Below are 14,011 nucleotides of genomic sequence, written 5' to 3'. Positions count from 1 at the left end.
TAATTTTCAGAGAAAGGGGCTTTGGTTAATTGTGATTGATTCAAAATGGGCCATGCAGATAAAGACAGGTGAGATGAATAAATGAGGTCTTTGAGATATTAAATTCATTAACATTTTGCGGATTTTCTCATTCCGGATACTATCACTCAGTCTAAAAGCCGAGCGGCCAGAGTATTTTTTTGAGAACATGGAGCAGAGCGCGAAACATGCAAAGGAGATTAATTCTCTTTCCAAATCGAAGCAAAAGAGAAACACCACGAATTTTAAAAACATCGTTCATATGTCTCAGTTTTTCACGAGACTGAAAATATCCAAGGAAAATCGAGAAATTGGCAATCAAAAGCCCGCCAAATTGTACCAAAAACCCACCGCCAAAAAAGCCCCCTAAAAAACATTTTCAGCGACAACAGATCGTCGATTAAACATTGTCCGATCCAAACTGTTCAAAATGCGAGACAAGTTCCTCTTCTTCCGGTTCCTCAGATAAGCGATACGATTGAGAGGTATCTCCAAGCCCTGAAGCCACTCATCCCGGACTTTCAATATGAAAAAGTCGCCTCTTACGCAGAGAAATTCTTGAGCCAAACGGCGAACAAGCTGCAGATCTTACTTGAAGCCCGGGCCAGGTAAGACCATTTCCCTTCCCATTTTTCTATTCCCAGAACACGAGTGAACTGGATAACCGATTGGTGGTTAAACGACATGTATTTGGAGCAAAACTGTCCCTTGCCAATCAATTCCAATCCTGGAATGCTGGTTCATCGCAATTACAGTCGCTCCAGAAGCGAAAATGTCACCTTAATCGCGACCATCATCAAAAGCACTTTACGCTACAAAACAAAAGGTATCAAGAAAAAATAAATGACCCAAATTTTAACTTCCTAATAGTGGAAAACAACGAGCTTCATGAGACGAGTGGAGGGCAAATGGCAGGCTCGCATCTGTGTATGAATCAATACCGGAACCTCTTTACCAGGGCGCGGGATTAATCATGATTCATGACCTTTCTAAAATTGAGACATATTTTTGAGAAAACTTGAATCACGATAAACCCCACTGTAGATATCGCCAGCCGGGGAAAAGTAAAGACCTCCACGTGAGCAGAAAAAGCGACTACTTCCTCGTCATGCGCAATGGAATCTTCTACAAGCCCAGCATCAACGACCTCGAAGCGCAGATCTTCGGGATCGTGACGAAATCCACTCCTCAGAAGAACACGGGCATTCTGACAACTTGCACGAGGCGGGAGTGGGCCATTCTGAAAAACAAGCTCGAGCAGATTTCATCTACTAATGGCTCGTTACTCAAGCTGATCCAGAACGCCGCTTTCGTTGTCAACCTCGATCAAGGTCAGTTTTCATTACTCTCTTTTTTCTGAATTCGTAGTAGCCGGTGATGATAGTCCAATCGAGCAATTTCTCCACGGTGGAAAATTCGCGACCAACCGCTGGTTCGACTGCACCCTCCAGCTCATCATCAACGACGACGGCGACTTCGGGATCTGCTACGAGCACTCCGTTTGCGAAGGAATCCCAGTCGTCCAGCTCGCCGCAGAAATCAAACGAGCAATCATCCAAAACCCAACGAAAGAAAAGTACTACTACGGCAACTCTCCCCTCGAACCCCTCTCCTTCCGAACGTCCCACGAGCTGGACTTGCTGGTCTCTCGTCAAATAGAAAATCACCGGGTTCAACAAGAACGGCTCGATTTAAACGTCTTCAAGTTCGAAAAGTTCGGCAAAACATTTATCAAGAAGCAGAACATGTCCCCCGATGCCTTTTTACAAGTAGCCTTGCAGTGCGCTTATCATCGAATCTACTGTCGTCTTCCTTGCTCCTACGAGTCCGGGTCGATCAGAAGGTTTCGAGATGGACGGGTAGATAACATTCGAGCGTCGACGATTCCCGCCCTCCAGCTTTGTCGGCACCTGAGCGAGTTTTACTCCAGAGGCGATTGTAAATCATCCCTGAGTACTAACTCGATGGACTATCTTCGCAAAGCAGTGAGGTTTCAAACCAGCATTACTCAGCAAGCAATCACTGGCAAGGGACTGGACAATCATCTGCTCGCCCTTCTGAACACGCTGAAAGAAGTCTCGCTGCCGATTCCGGAGTTGTTCACCGACAATTCGTTCAAAACATTCAACCACTTTGAACTCTCAACGTCTCAAATCCCGACCATTTCGAGGGACATCTACATGTGCTACGGACCAGTCGTCCCCGACGGATACGGCTGCTCGTACAATCCGCAAAAGGTAGCCTTATTTTTCGGCCAATTCGGCCGATTTCTCAATTTATGTGATTTTTAAAACAAAATCATAAAGGACTGCATTGTTTTCTGCATTTCATCATATAAAGATTGTGACGCAACCTCGTCCGAGCGATTCAGGTTTAATTCCGTCGTCAAATCTGTCTCTCATATAAGTTGTCTCTTTCATATCATGGAAAATTATATTTTCATTTTTGAATTATTCCTTACTTAGGAGAGCTTTGGCGGAATCGCTCGAAACACTGATGGATATTTGCAACCAATTCAACTCCAAAAGGTCTAATTCTGCTGGTAATCATTCATAATCACAGTAAATACCACTGTAACTTTGCTTTTATGAAGACAAGGAGGACATCCGAAAAGATGTTTTTGGCAAAACCCCGCGACGAGTCAGATGCAATTCTCAAGTTGACGACCTCGGTAAAAAATGAACCTAATTTTGTCATAAAAAATTATCTCTCAGACCAACTAGCGCTAGAAACGCGCCGCTCAACATTCAAACGTGCCCAAACAGAAGACAAATTTCGCCTTTGAAGATTCGCCTCTTTTATTGTTCTGAAAACCTTATTCTTCAAATATAATCCAGTTCGAAAACCAGCGTTTTCCGCTTTTGAATTTCATGCCTTCTCAATTCCTTCTTCCCGCTCATTTCATCCCACGTGGTCCAATTTGCCGGGTCATCGAGGTCAAGGTTGAAGATAACAATCAATCTGTTGATACACTCCCCCGCAGGTGTGTTCTTATTTGCCGCCGGCCAAAATTTCGAGGTGGCGCTAAATTTTTATATTTTGAACTGGCGACTCCCGCACCGAATCGGCTCATAATAGCGTCTTTTGAAAAGGAGAGAAAGAAATCGAAGAAATTGGCCCTGCGGTCGATTTAAAAAATACGGCTCTCAGCACTGACCTTTGAAGCCTTTACTGAAGAGAGAGATTAGTGGTGACGAAGACACTTTTCAACTCAGAAGAATTAGAAAATTGGATTTGTTCGACTCTCTCTAGAATAGCTAGAATTGTTTGGCAAGAAACAGAAAACTTCCTCAGTGTATTCAAAAAAGAAAAGAGAGAGAAGTGAGAAATACATGTCGGCTCTTCAGGAAAGGGATGAAAAATTGCTTCAATCAAATTTTTCTTCAAAAAATGCAAGAAAAAATTCTCATCCGTGAAAAAGTCAACCCTGACCGCTGCGATCGGAGCCGCCGCCGTCGGTTTCTGCTACTTTCAGCAAAAAACGCACGAAGAAGAAATCAACAGTCTCAACGCTACCGTCGCTTCTATCCGAAAAAAGCAAGCTGAGCAAGACGAAATCGGTAAAAAAAATACTCCTCCTTCTTTCTCCTCATTTTTCCAATTTTAGCTCAGCGAAACGGCGTAAATGCCCTTGAAGTCGAAGAATCCAAGCGTAATCATTTGAACGATGAGCTCGGCCGCTTGTCCAACACGATTTTCGGCTCCCTCGAAGAGCAGAAGGAAGAGTCGCAGAATAAGACGATCCAGTTCAATGAGCGAATTCATTCCTTGGAAGCAGCATGTGAGCAGCTAAGATACGCGATCGAAGACCACAACGAAAATAGCGAAAGAATTCGCGATCAAGGTAAAAAAAAAACGAAAAGTAGAAAATCCGAATTCTGATTCGTTTATTCTGGGCTCGGCAACCTGTGTAGAAAACCTGAGTCAGAGTCTGAAAGAACTGAAATGAAAAGCCGCGGAGCGGCTTTTTTTTTAAAACGAAGCCGCAAAGCGGCTTCGCCAGAGTTTTTTTATAGATTGAAATCGAAATATTAGCGAAGCCGCTTTGCGGCTTCGTTTTTAGAAAAGCCGCTGCGCGGCTTTTCATTTTAGCTCTTTCCGACCCTGACTCAGGCTTTCAGCGTTTTATGGAGACCCCTTTTTTAATTTCATTCCATTTTTCAGTGAACGAGGGTCAGGAAACGATCAATCTCATGAACCAAACTCTGAACGAAAACTCTCATCGAATCGACGAAGCTCAACTTCACTTCGACGAAGCGCAGGTTAAGAACGGCGAGCGTCTTCTCAAACTGGAAGAGGGCATGGCTTCGCTTGTTTCAAAGCTTTCCGAGCTGAAGACGGAGCATCAGAATTTCCAGCACGAGCAGCTTGACAGATTGCTCAAGATTGACAACGCCCAGCGCTTGACCGAGACGCAGATGCGCGACTACATCGATGACAAAGTAAGTGGATTTCAATTAATTTCCAAAGAATTTTCGTCTGAAAATTTTCCGCAAATTACCGAAAATTCAAGGTCCAGGCGGCGCGGGAAGACTACAACGAGCAACTGCACAAGTTCGGAATGCTCTACAAAAATTCCATCCAAGAGCGTAAGTTTACCATTCATTTACATTTATACTGGGACGGAGAGCGATTTACAGGCAACAAGCGGCCGCCAGCGAAAATTTTCAAAAAGAACATTCGAAAATTCGTCCTCGTTGGCGGCCCAAAAATCCTCGAAAATCTCCTCTAACCGAGCCCACCCATTTATCTCTTCACCCAAATGCATGATTGGGTCATTTATCACCATTTACAATTTCAGTCCTATCACGTGTTCCGTCATTCGAATGAACACGAACTCGCCAGTGGTGAATTTCAGTGAACGCGCGTGTTGAACTCCAGTCAAAGAGCATCGAATCCTTGGGGCAATTTGAGAATCTTGAGACGGTCTACTCCTCGACTACGCCTTCCAATCGAGATATTTTGTAAAAAAGAGCGAAAAAAGGCGAAAAGAAGAGAAACCCTCTCTTTCTTTCTCTTTCTGTGAATACATGTTAATAAATAAAATATAATATAATTATTTTTCTTCAAAGAAAACTGCCGTATGTCCAGTCTCTTTGAAAACCGTAATTGCCGGTATAAAAAAAGTCGATAATAAACGATTATTTACCCTATAAGGGAAAGGAAGCTCAATAATACAGTTGACGATTTTCAAAAAGTAGAAACCGAGAATTTTGTTTTGATAATTTTGGCAGAAAAGAATTTGACAAAGAAAGAGCTATTTTGTTGATTTAAACTTCTGTATTAACTCAGAGACTGCCATTCCGAATCTTCCGTCAGAAAAGATAAGATAAATTCCGCATCATCAGGGCCGCTCGTTACAGTCAACAGGTTCAATTTATCAATTTTAAAAACAAGTTCGAAAAAAAAATAATAATTCCTCAAATTTTCTCTTTTTGAAAAAAAACGGAAGCGCTTTGATTTGAAACAACCTTGTTGAACCCAGATTCATCGAGAGCTTATCACGGCTAGGGAGTGAAATAAAAAGCTGTGAAAATAAAATTTTTCACAAGGGACTGCGAATAAGGTCCTCTGTCCTTGAAAACGATCTTCATTTCAATTTTCAATTGTCAGAGATTTTTGAAGAAAAAGAAGGGAAGAGGAGTTTTTCTTGATGAAATTGCTGAAGAAAGAGTTTCAAACGAAGATACTTATTACAGTAGTCGTAGCTTCTTTTTCGTTTTGTAAACTCAAATATGACCCTTCTGGTTTCGCACTCGTTTGCTCGTGCTGAATTTCAACTTTGCCCTTCAATTTGCGACTGCAGAGAACTTGAAAATGGAGGACTCGAAGCTCTCTGCATCGATCAAGAGATCACCGACCTTTCCGAGCTTTCCGAGATCGCCAATGACGTCACGGAGCTCAACCTCTCCAACAACTTCATTTCCTCGCTGAACGGAGTCTCGCAGTTTTTCAAACTAGAGAGGCTTGTTCTCAGAAATAATACGATGGAGATCATTTCTGATGATTTTCGCGACATGCCGTTTTTGAAAGAAGTGGATTTTAGCTTCAATGAGCGGCTCAAATCTGTTGGAGATTTTGCTTTTTTCTCGCTTCCTTCGTTGGAGAGACTGTCTTTTGCCGATTGTAGTCGGTTGCAATGGTTTGGTCATCGATCGGTTTACGATTCTTACAGGAAAGTGGTTCAACATTCTGAAAAATTCCGATCTGGACTCAGCAACCTGTGTCCAAATCCTGACTCAGGGAGTAAAAGCACTTGAATGAAAAGCCGCATTTAGCGGCTTTCTTGAAAACTTAGCCGCAAGGCGGCTCGGCCAAAATTACCATCTGTGTCTATTTTTTAATCTGGCGAAGCCGTTTCGCGGCTCAAATTAAAAAAAGCGGCTACGCGGCTTTTCATTCGAAGTTTTTTACGCCCTGAGTCAGGTTTTGGACAGATGTTGCTAAGCCCAGATTCCGATTTGAGAGTGAAAAATTGATGACACCACTGCAAGTTTGAAAGAAATAGACTTTTCGTTCACGAAATTGCAGGCTTTGAGTCAGCATTTGACGACTTATTCGCCCAGTTTGAGATCGATTCTCTTTGACGGAGTGGAGCTAAGCTGCTCTTGCCTGAACACGTGGATGCTGGACTCTAAGTTCGTCTTTGACATTTCCGAAGAGACGGAGAGATGTTTGCGGAAAGCAAGAAAAGCTGGAAACATCTGTGGGCCGATTCTCATTCCTTCCGACGATGTTGCTGTCGAAGAAGGAGATGAGTTCGCGATCCGATGTCTCGCCATGGGAGAACCGACTGTAACGGTTCGTTTACTCGACCAAGATGAGAATGTTGTTGGATCAAGGAATGGGGCACTTTCTTCCTTTTTTGTGGTTACCATAATAGGTATTCCCTTTTAAATCATTCGATACCCCTCTTTGAAAGAGGCGAACTGCGCATCAAAAACGCCAAAAAGCAGCACGCTGGAAAGTACACCTGTCAGGCGGCAAACCAATACGATCTCATCCGGGATTCTTTTCAAGTGCGCGTCGCTGAGCCAACACCGTTTTCTTCCGAACATCTCGAGTTCACCCTCGACTCGATCGACTTTAGCTACGACAGCAACAGCGATTCCTACAGCGATTCCTACGAAGACATCCTCAGCGAAGAGCTCGATCGATCGAGCAGATATGGTGGGGTTTCCTACGAGTGGGAGACGAAAAGTTGCCCGGAAGGTTGTATATGCACAATTAATACCGTCAGCTCGCGGAAAATTGTCACGTGTGCTGGCGCGCATCTCGATAATGTCCCGCTTCCAAGGCACTGGTTGACACCTACAAAGCTTGACCTACTCCTAGACAGAATGTTATATAATGATGACATTGAATGATACTATTGACGTAAAATAACCAGGATACAGTGACATGAATGTACTCATTGCTCGTCAAAGCAACCTCGATCTCGGAAAAATGAACCTCTACCGAAACATGATTCGGAACCTCAGAATTCAGGAAAGCGAGTACCCATCGATCGACAATGAAGACTTCGACGACTTCGTCAATCTCGAGGACTTGTCAATCATCGAGGCCGGGCTGACTGAAATATCCGAAACGGCGTTCGACGACTTGGAGAAGCTCCGCTACTTGGATCTCTCTGGCAACGAGTTGGCCAGAATCCCGGTCAAGGTGTTTCAATCGCTGGAGAATCTGGAGCTTCTGTCTCTTGCGAATAACCCGCTACAGGAACAGGATGGCCAAAGCGGCAACTAAAAGAATAAAGATTCTTCGCGTTTATAAAATTTTTCACTACCAAATTTGACTACAAAAATTTCCCTGAATATTGAACCATCCTCGAAGATCATCGAATACAAATTATTTTCCCCGATGGAAAATTTAAAAACGCTGAACGTCGGAAATTGTGATCTAGACGATTTTCCGGCTTCATTAACATCCAGCTCATCGTTGTTAGGCACGGCTGGAAAATGTTAGCTTGTCTCTCTCTTTTTCCACGTGAAAATTGTTGTAAAATTACCATATTCGAACATGTCTGGAAAACGGGCTCTTTAGACGGCAAATTTAGACACTTGAAACAGCCAAAATTTTTCACCAAAAACTAGAGTTTCTTTGGCTCGACGCCAACAATTTAGTCGACGTCCCGGATTTCTCCAAACTCAAGTCCATTCGTGAAATTCGGCTGACAAAGAACCCGATCCAATACTTCAAATTCAACGACTTCCACGATCTCCCAGAACTCAACACAATCATCGCCGACGAAATGCCCTGGCTAGAGTTTGTCGAAGAAGCCGCTTTCAGAAATCTCCCGAAACTTACCGAAGTCTCCATTTCCGATTCACCAACTCTTTCATTTTTCCACCAGGTTTTTTTTCTCCTCTTCTTCGTTTTTGAATAATTGAAGAACGCGTTCGAAAATACTCCAGAGCTTCGAATTCTTTCACTGCGAAGAACAGGCTTGATTTCGCTGGGAAACTTGAATCTGCCGACAATTCATACTTTGAACATCGACAGCGTAAGAATAATACAACTCCCCCTGGCCTCGGCAACCTGTGCTGAAATCTGAGTCAGGGTCTGAAAAACTTTACTGAATAGCCGCGTAGCGGCTGTTTTGAAACGAAGCCGCGAAGCGGCTTTGCCAAAATTAGGAAAATTATTCAGTAATTTCATTACTGTATGTGTAATTATATTACTGTAATGACATTACTGTATAATCTTGTTCCTAATTTAGTCAAAGCTCTTTCGCGGCTTCGTTAAAAAAAAAGCCGCTACGCGGCTTTTCATTAAAATTTTTCAGACCCTGACTCAGGTTTTCAACACAGGTTTTGCCGAGCCCGGCTTCTCCTACTTCTAACAATTATTTTCAGAACGAGTTCTACTGCACCTGCGCTCTGGAATGGATTGAAGCCCTTAATCTCAAAACAACCGCCAAATGCCGCGCCTCAAACCAGTACCTCGTTGAATACTTCAAACAAGCTAAAAATCGGGAAGAAAAGAAATGCGAAGAACATCTTTTCTTGTCAAATAAGGTTTGAAAAGAAGGCCTAAAATCAGTTGAAAGGAGTTTTCAGGGCCACTCTGTTCGCCAAGAAGATGATACAGTCAGACTTGTTTGTTACAGTACTCTTAATTCGCCAGGTAAAGATTCTTCTCAGTCTTTTTTCGAGCAAAAGTACCTGTTTCTAATGTTTTTTGAAGTTACTTTATCTGGCGTAAATAGCAAAATCAAAGAAAAGAATATCTTCGAATTCGACGTATCAAAAGAAACCGTCGGAACGTATTACTGCCGCTCAGGTGTTTCAGAAAAAGAGGAGTCGATTAAAATAATCATGGATGGTTACCCAGGTATTTTTCTCTTTATTGTTTTGAATGACGATTATTTTCAATCAAGAATATTCGGAAGAAGAAGAAACTCCTCGGGCTTTGGAAGTAAAGACGGCAAGCGCATCTCCACTTCAAGCTGCCATTTTGGTTCTTTTTGTAATTTTTCTTCTGTAAAAAATTGTAAATAAAAACGACCTGACATGATTTTGTTGATTTCAATTTGCATGTTCAAAAATTTGACACTAAGCGCCATGTGTAAAGCTATTCCGAGGGATCGCTTAAAATTACTTAGACGTTGAAATCGAAGCATTATTAGGATCCATTTACGACGTAAACTCCGCCAGTGGGCGCTTATCAAACTCTCTTTTTAAAACGTGAAAAATACAAGTTTTCCATATCTCTTTCTTGCTTTTCTGAGCGTTTTTGAAATGGTAAGAGATTTTTTTTCGACTAAAAAATCGAAAAATCGAGAAAAGCCGCTTGCGGCTCCTCGATTTTTAAAAATCTTTTGCTGATTGATTTTTTCAATTTTTAAAATATCTTTTTAGATGAAAATATTTCTTCTTTCAACTTTTGCCGCTGAAGCAAAACTCGCCCTAAATCACGTTTCCCGAACATTGACCGGTCAGTGGATAGATGATTTTTACAGCAGTGAACACTCTCAATCGTCAAGCAGATTCAAAAGAGAAGCTTCTGTTGGAGAGAAGGGATTCAGGCCGCTAGCCGCGATGATGCTTTACATGCAGGTTAGGAGGTTTTAATCGATTCAGAGAAGAATTTTGTTTCAGGGAGAATTTCGGAGGAACAAGGATCCTCGAGATCGGGATGATTTCAACGAAATGCTCGCGGAAATCGAAGCGAAATACACCTCCTACGGCTGTTATTGCTGGATTGACGGCGTCGACGCTGGTGTCATCGGTGGAGGACGTCCTAAAGATACAATCGATCATCACTGCAAAGAACTCTACAGGTAGGCCACCATCTTTCTTCCCGAATCAACCGATTCCAGATGCTACAAATGCGTGAACAGCGATTACAACACCAACTACACCGAGATCTCCTACAGCGTCAATTTCTCCATCACCGAGCCAGAAAACGAAGGAGGAAAGATCCGGAGAAATCTGGAATGCGGCCACAACGGGAAAGAAGATGCTTCGAACATCTGCGAGTGCGATAAGCATTTTGCAATTGAAATCGCCAAAGAAGCTCGACAATGCGATAGGGGAGCTGATGACCATGAGGATTTTGGATCGAGGTGTATTGATGAACAGTACAGGTAGAGTTCGTTTTGGGCTCGTCCTGTGTAGAAAACCTGAGTCAGGACCTGAGTCAGACCCTGAGTCAGGTTTTCTACGCAGGTTGCTGAGCACAGGTCCCGATGTTTGTCTTTTTAAATAACTTTTGAAAAAAATAGGACGATCAATGGCGGAGGATCATTTGTGCCAAATGCCCAGTGCGACAAGAAAATGGCGGACATCAGTCGAGATCATTGCTGTGGAATCTACCCCGAACGGTTTGAAATTCGAATTTCCGCAAAAATGCTAAAATTGATTTAGAAAGCCATACAATAAGGACATAAAAGAGTGCTGCGAAATAACAAGAATCGACTCCAACTTGAACAACGTCACTACTTACGAGATCTTCGGCGCTGGAACTTGCGAAGATCGCGAAGGAGTAGTCGTCGAATCTATTCCCGGGGATCCTCACAGCTATATCGCGACTTTTAAGAAATCCAATTTGTAAAGATGAAAACGCGACTGTACATACATTTCTGAAAAATAAAGAAATATACTGAAAATCAAGCCCCAGAGCTGTTCTTCTTTATCAGCATTTTTATCAGCAGCAGCCCTGTTCTTCCGATCTCCCAAGAATCAAAGTTGCCAAAAGAGAAGAAATAATCAAAAAAATGAAATTTTTATTAGTCATTTTTTGCCAGATTGTTTTGGGAGACAGAGAAATAGAAATTACTTCTGATTCAAATCGTGGCTTTCTGGCGGGTCAGAGTTCATTACTGTCGATTTACGATTCCTCCGGATAGAATTTTGAGTAATGATGATGAGCACATTTATGTCGATAATGTTTTACGGCCAGTCTGCGATAGAAAATTCAAAAACGAAACTGGTAGGAAAAAATTAATCAAAAGAATCTCTTTCTGATGAATATTTGTAGCACAAGTGGTGTGCTCAAGGAGGAGATGGAAATCTACCATTTTCATATTTCCAATATATATATATTTAAATTGAAGAAAGCACACTCATCTCCGTGCAGCTTGGGCTTTCCGAAAGAACGCAGCTACATTTCTTCGGAGAAACGGACGTCGAAGGAACGAGTTGTTTCCTCATGATATCTTGAACTTTTTCGAAGCATTGGTTCTTAGCTCGACAAAGCTTGATTTTTCAAAGAGCCAAGAAACGTACCCAATTCATTTTGACTGCAAGGACCTAGGGTAGGCAAGTCCGTGCATGGGGGCCTATGTGTCCTCTGGGCCAATCAGCGGTCAGTAAGGGGGAGCGCCCCCCCTTTTCTCCAACTTTTGCCAACCCTAGGCAAGGGTGATGAAAAAAGCCTCGACGAATGCGAAACTCAAAAAGCTCGGCCTTGCGAATGCGATTTGCTAGAGCATACAACAGATGTCTTCATCGAATGCGAAGGCCAGCGGGAGAAGAAGTTCAAGTACTCATCTGGTGAGAAGGAATCATTTGTCAATTTCAATTCGTGTTTCTTCTAGCAAAACGACCTCCAGTGTTGTCTTTCATGACTTCGGAAGAATCCATCAGCGAAGGAAAGCTTCAGTAATTTAACGTCATTGAGTCGAAATCGAAAGATTTTGTAGCTGAAAACAGGCGGAGATATGATTCAACTTGTCGAGAAATATTCATCAATGTACGGAGAAAATGATTTCACTGACAGCCAACTTTCCACCGTCACTACGTCAACCGAATTTGAAAATATTCAAGAAACGACTGAAGCCGATTTCCATGAAAGTATCACGAGAGCAGCCTTCCGAGGAAAATTACTCAACAGCGAACCTTCTCGAAATTCTGGAGCATTCGAAAAGGAGCTTCTGTATATCTTCGCTGGAATGGTTTTTATCACGTTATTCGGAGTCGCCCTTTGGTTTTATGTAAAGAACTGAAGGTTAATTAAGGGAGTAGACATCGTTAACCAGATTTTAAAACGGTAGGAGGATCAATATTTGGGCTTGAACTCAATTTTAATAGAAAAATAAGGGTGTCACTATGTTAAATTTGACAAAACGCCCGGTCGAAAATCGGCTTTAACGATGTCTACCCCCTTAAATGATTTGATTAGTTTTTAATAAAGAAATTAAACAGGCCTTGATGAGTTGATTTCTTCATCTAATTACATTTGCCAAGCGCGGTCGGATATCATCCCTTTCTCTGTCGCGGGCAGATGATTGACATTCTCATTCGCCGCGGGAGATTAATGTGCCCAAGCACTCATTAAAAAAGCATTTGGGCACGAAATCCGCAATACGATTAAGCTCTAATTCGAAAAGTATAAATTCGAAGAGTAACGGGCGCGAATGTCAAATTAAGAGCATCCACGACGTCCCGGCGCGGCTGATCCCGTGATCGCCGCGGCTGGACACGTGACTTAGTGCAGCGAGCAGAAATAAGCAGCAAATGTTAGATCTAACTTAATAACTAACTTTTCTCGCACATGGAAACGAGTGTAGATAAGACGGCTTAGTTTGGAAGATGAATTTACGGGAGTTTGAAATCAAAGAAGAGTCGCAATTTTCGAACAGCGTTTTCTCCCCGTATACCCTTAGGAGTCAAAAAGATTTTATTATCAAAATGTAGCTTATGAAGAGTTCTAGAGCAAAAATGAGTTAATTTATTGACACCCTTAAGTTATCACTATAAAATCGACAAATTTAGGTCTCAAACAGTAATTTTACATAGATACCCTTAAAATTTCGAATTCGAAATTCGACGGGGGGATCCTTAAAATCGGACTTTATTTTCGTACGGATATTTTCATAAAATAAATTTGATTTCTTTTATGTTGAAATGAAAATTAAAATAAAAGAGGAAATTTGAAACGCACAGTCTGCCAGATCAAGAGCTATTTTCCGCGTCCTAGTCATGATGGTATCAAAAGTGTAGCGTAACAAAATGTGACCATCGACGCAACAAATTCCTGTGGAAGGACACATGAGGTGTAATTCTCGCACAGTGAAACCGAATCCGAAGCGCGATGAGATGAAATATAAAGTGTCGCCATTAAGTAGTTGTTTACGCTTTTTTGAGGAGTGGGGACATCTTTGTAGTGATCGTACACAAGCGTTTATTATCACTCGAAAAAGGACAAAAACGGCGAAAACAGGTGTCAACCAGATTTTCTCATTCAAGTGGCTTCATTTGATGAACATAGTCCGTCTCGTCGACGTGGTGGATCAGCGGGTCAATGCTAGAAAAAGCGCATTTTCAAAATAAAATCGCGAAAATGAATTTACCGGCGATCGCGAAATCGCTCGTCTTTTTCCTCTTCTTCCGGGATGTATTCGACGGTATCTCCTTGAACGTCCCCCGGTCGCTGAGCAAGCCAAGCTTCCGGGTCTTCAAATCGATAGTATAAAAAGGCAAGAATCAGGACTATTCCCCTGAAAATAAAAATTCTCTCTTGGAATCTCTCTAGGAACCGCAAACCTGAG

At 42.2% G+C, this 14,011-nt stretch overlaps 5 protein-coding genes across 6 annotated transcripts; all 5 read left to right on the top strand.

The window, feature by feature from the left end:
- Positions 1 to 7: 7 nt before the first annotated feature.
- LOC145696252 (choline O-acetyltransferase-like) lies at positions 8 to 2,830 on the top strand. Its single transcript, XM_081773253.1, has 10 exons — positions 8 to 68; positions 402 to 626; positions 663 to 844; positions 889 to 979; positions 1,063 to 1,349; positions 1,390 to 2,255; positions 2,325 to 2,389; positions 2,484 to 2,560; positions 2,612 to 2,689; positions 2,733 to 2,830. Exons 1-10 carry the CDS (start codon positions 46 to 48, stop codon positions 2,801 to 2,803), a joined length of 1,965 nt encoding a protein of 654 aa, XP_081629379.1. The 5' UTR covers positions 8 to 45; the 3' UTR covers positions 2,804 to 2,830.
- Positions 2,831 to 3,137: 307 nt separating this feature from the next.
- LOC145697410 (uncharacterized) lies at positions 3,138 to 5,068 on the top strand. 2 transcript variants are annotated; one of them, XM_081774607.1, is made up of 6 exons: positions 3,138 to 3,365; positions 3,440 to 3,578; positions 3,626 to 3,862; positions 4,183 to 4,460; positions 4,532 to 4,607; positions 4,820 to 4,958. In XM_081774607.1, the coding sequence occupies exons 1-6, from the start codon at positions 3,351 to 3,353 to the stop codon at positions 4,846 to 4,848; spliced, it is 774 nt and encodes a 257-aa protein (XP_081630733.1). In that variant the 5' UTR covers positions 3,138 to 3,350; the 3' UTR covers positions 4,849 to 4,958. The 2 variants fall into 2 exon arrangements, with proteins under 2 accessions (XP_081630733.1, XP_081630732.1); XM_081774606.1 differs by having other exon boundaries at positions 3,140 to 3,365; positions 4,877 to 5,068.
- A 685-nt stretch (positions 5,069 to 5,753) lies between these two features.
- Positions 5,754 to 7,963, top strand: LOC145697928 (uncharacterized). Its single transcript, XM_081775135.1, has 4 exons — positions 5,754 to 6,086; positions 6,550 to 6,901; positions 6,943 to 7,315; positions 7,416 to 7,963. Exons 1-4 carry the CDS (start codon positions 5,754 to 5,756, stop codon positions 7,762 to 7,764), a joined length of 1,407 nt encoding a protein of 468 aa, XP_081631261.1. The 3' UTR covers positions 7,765 to 7,963.
- Positions 7,964 to 8,095: 132 nt separating this feature from the next.
- On the top strand, positions 8,096 to 9,525 carry LOC145697278 (uncharacterized). Its single transcript, XM_081774464.1, has 6 exons — positions 8,096 to 8,371; positions 8,411 to 8,521; positions 8,874 to 9,035; positions 9,078 to 9,144; positions 9,205 to 9,351; positions 9,398 to 9,525. The coding sequence occupies exons 1-6, from the start codon at positions 8,270 to 8,272 to the stop codon at positions 9,502 to 9,504; spliced, it is 696 nt and encodes a 231-aa protein (XP_081630590.1). The 5' UTR covers positions 8,096 to 8,269; the 3' UTR covers positions 9,505 to 9,525.
- Positions 9,526 to 9,747: 222 nt separating this feature from the next.
- On the top strand, positions 9,748 to 11,095 carry LOC145699061 (uncharacterized). The gene is made up of 6 exons (XM_081776311.1): positions 9,748 to 9,761; positions 9,879 to 10,076; positions 10,119 to 10,300; positions 10,340 to 10,606; positions 10,745 to 10,843; positions 10,887 to 11,095. The coding sequence occupies exons 1-6, from the start codon at positions 9,759 to 9,761 to the stop codon at positions 11,071 to 11,073; spliced, it is 936 nt and encodes a 311-aa protein (XP_081632437.1). The 5' UTR covers positions 9,748 to 9,758; the 3' UTR covers positions 11,074 to 11,095.
- The last annotated feature ends 2,916 nt before the right edge of the window (positions 11,096 to 14,011 follow it).

Source organism: Oikopleura dioica, chromosome 2 (assembly GCF_907165135.1).
Source record: "Oikopleura dioica chromosome 2, OKI2018_I68_1.0, whole genome shotgun sequence".
In the NCBI taxonomy this organism is placed as follows: Eukaryota; Metazoa; Chordata; class Appendicularia; order Copelata; family Oikopleuridae; genus Oikopleura; species Oikopleura dioica.
This window is presented reverse-complemented; position numbering and strand designations above follow the sequence as displayed.

Excerpts from the sequence above, each read along its gene's own strand:
- LOC145696252 (XM_081773253.1), top strand. The coding sequence starts at position 46 with ATGGGCCATGCAGATAAAGACAG. Across the intron at positions 627-662 it reads TTACTTGAAGCCCGGGCCAG|AACACGAGTGAACTGGATAA; the intron begins GTAAGACCATTT and ends TTCTATTCCCAG. Across the intron at positions 2,256-2,324 it reads GCTCGTACAATCCGCAAAAG|GACTGCATTGTTTTCTGCAT; the intron begins GTAGCCTTATTT and ends AAAATCATAAAG.
- LOC145697410 (XM_081774606.1), top strand. Across the intron at positions 3,579-3,625 it reads AGCTGAGCAAGACGAAATCG|CTCAGCGAAACGGCGTAAAT; the intron begins GTAAAAAAAATA and ends TTCCAATTTTAG. Across the intron at positions 4,461-4,531 it reads GCGACTACATCGATGACAAA|GTCCAGGCGGCGCGGGAAGA; the intron begins GTAAGTGGATTT and ends CGAAAATTCAAG.
- LOC145697928 (XM_081775135.1), top strand. The coding sequence starts at position 5,754 with ATGACCCTTCTGGTTTCGCACTCGTTTGCTCGTGCTGAATTTCAACTT. Across the intron at positions 6,902-6,942 it reads TTTTGTGGTTACCATAATAG|GCGAACTGCGCATCAAAAAC; the intron begins GTATTCCCTTTT and ends TCTTTGAAAGAG. Across the intron at positions 7,316-7,415 it reads GATAATGTCCCGCTTCCAAG|TGACATGAATGTACTCATTG; the intron begins GCACTGGTTGAC and ends ACCAGGATACAG.
- LOC145697278 (XM_081774464.1), top strand. The coding sequence starts at position 8,270 with ATGCCCTGGCTAGAGTTTGTCGAAGAAGCCGCTTTCAGAAATCTCCCG. Across the intron at positions 9,145-9,204 it reads CAGTACTCTTAATTCGCCAG|TTACTTTATCTGGCGTAAAT; the intron begins GTAAAGATTCTT and ends TGTTTTTTGAAG. Across the intron at positions 9,352-9,397 it reads AATCATGGATGGTTACCCAG|AATATTCGGAAGAAGAAGAA; the intron begins GTATTTTTCTCT and ends TTTTCAATCAAG.
- LOC145699061 (XM_081776311.1), top strand. Across the intron at positions 10,301-10,339 it reads CACTGCAAAGAACTCTACAG|ATGCTACAAATGCGTGAACA; the intron begins GTAGGCCACCAT and ends AACCGATTCCAG. Across the intron at positions 10,844-10,886 it reads TGTGGAATCTACCCCGAACG|AAAGCCATACAATAAGGACA; the intron begins GTTTGAAATTCG and ends AAATTGATTTAG.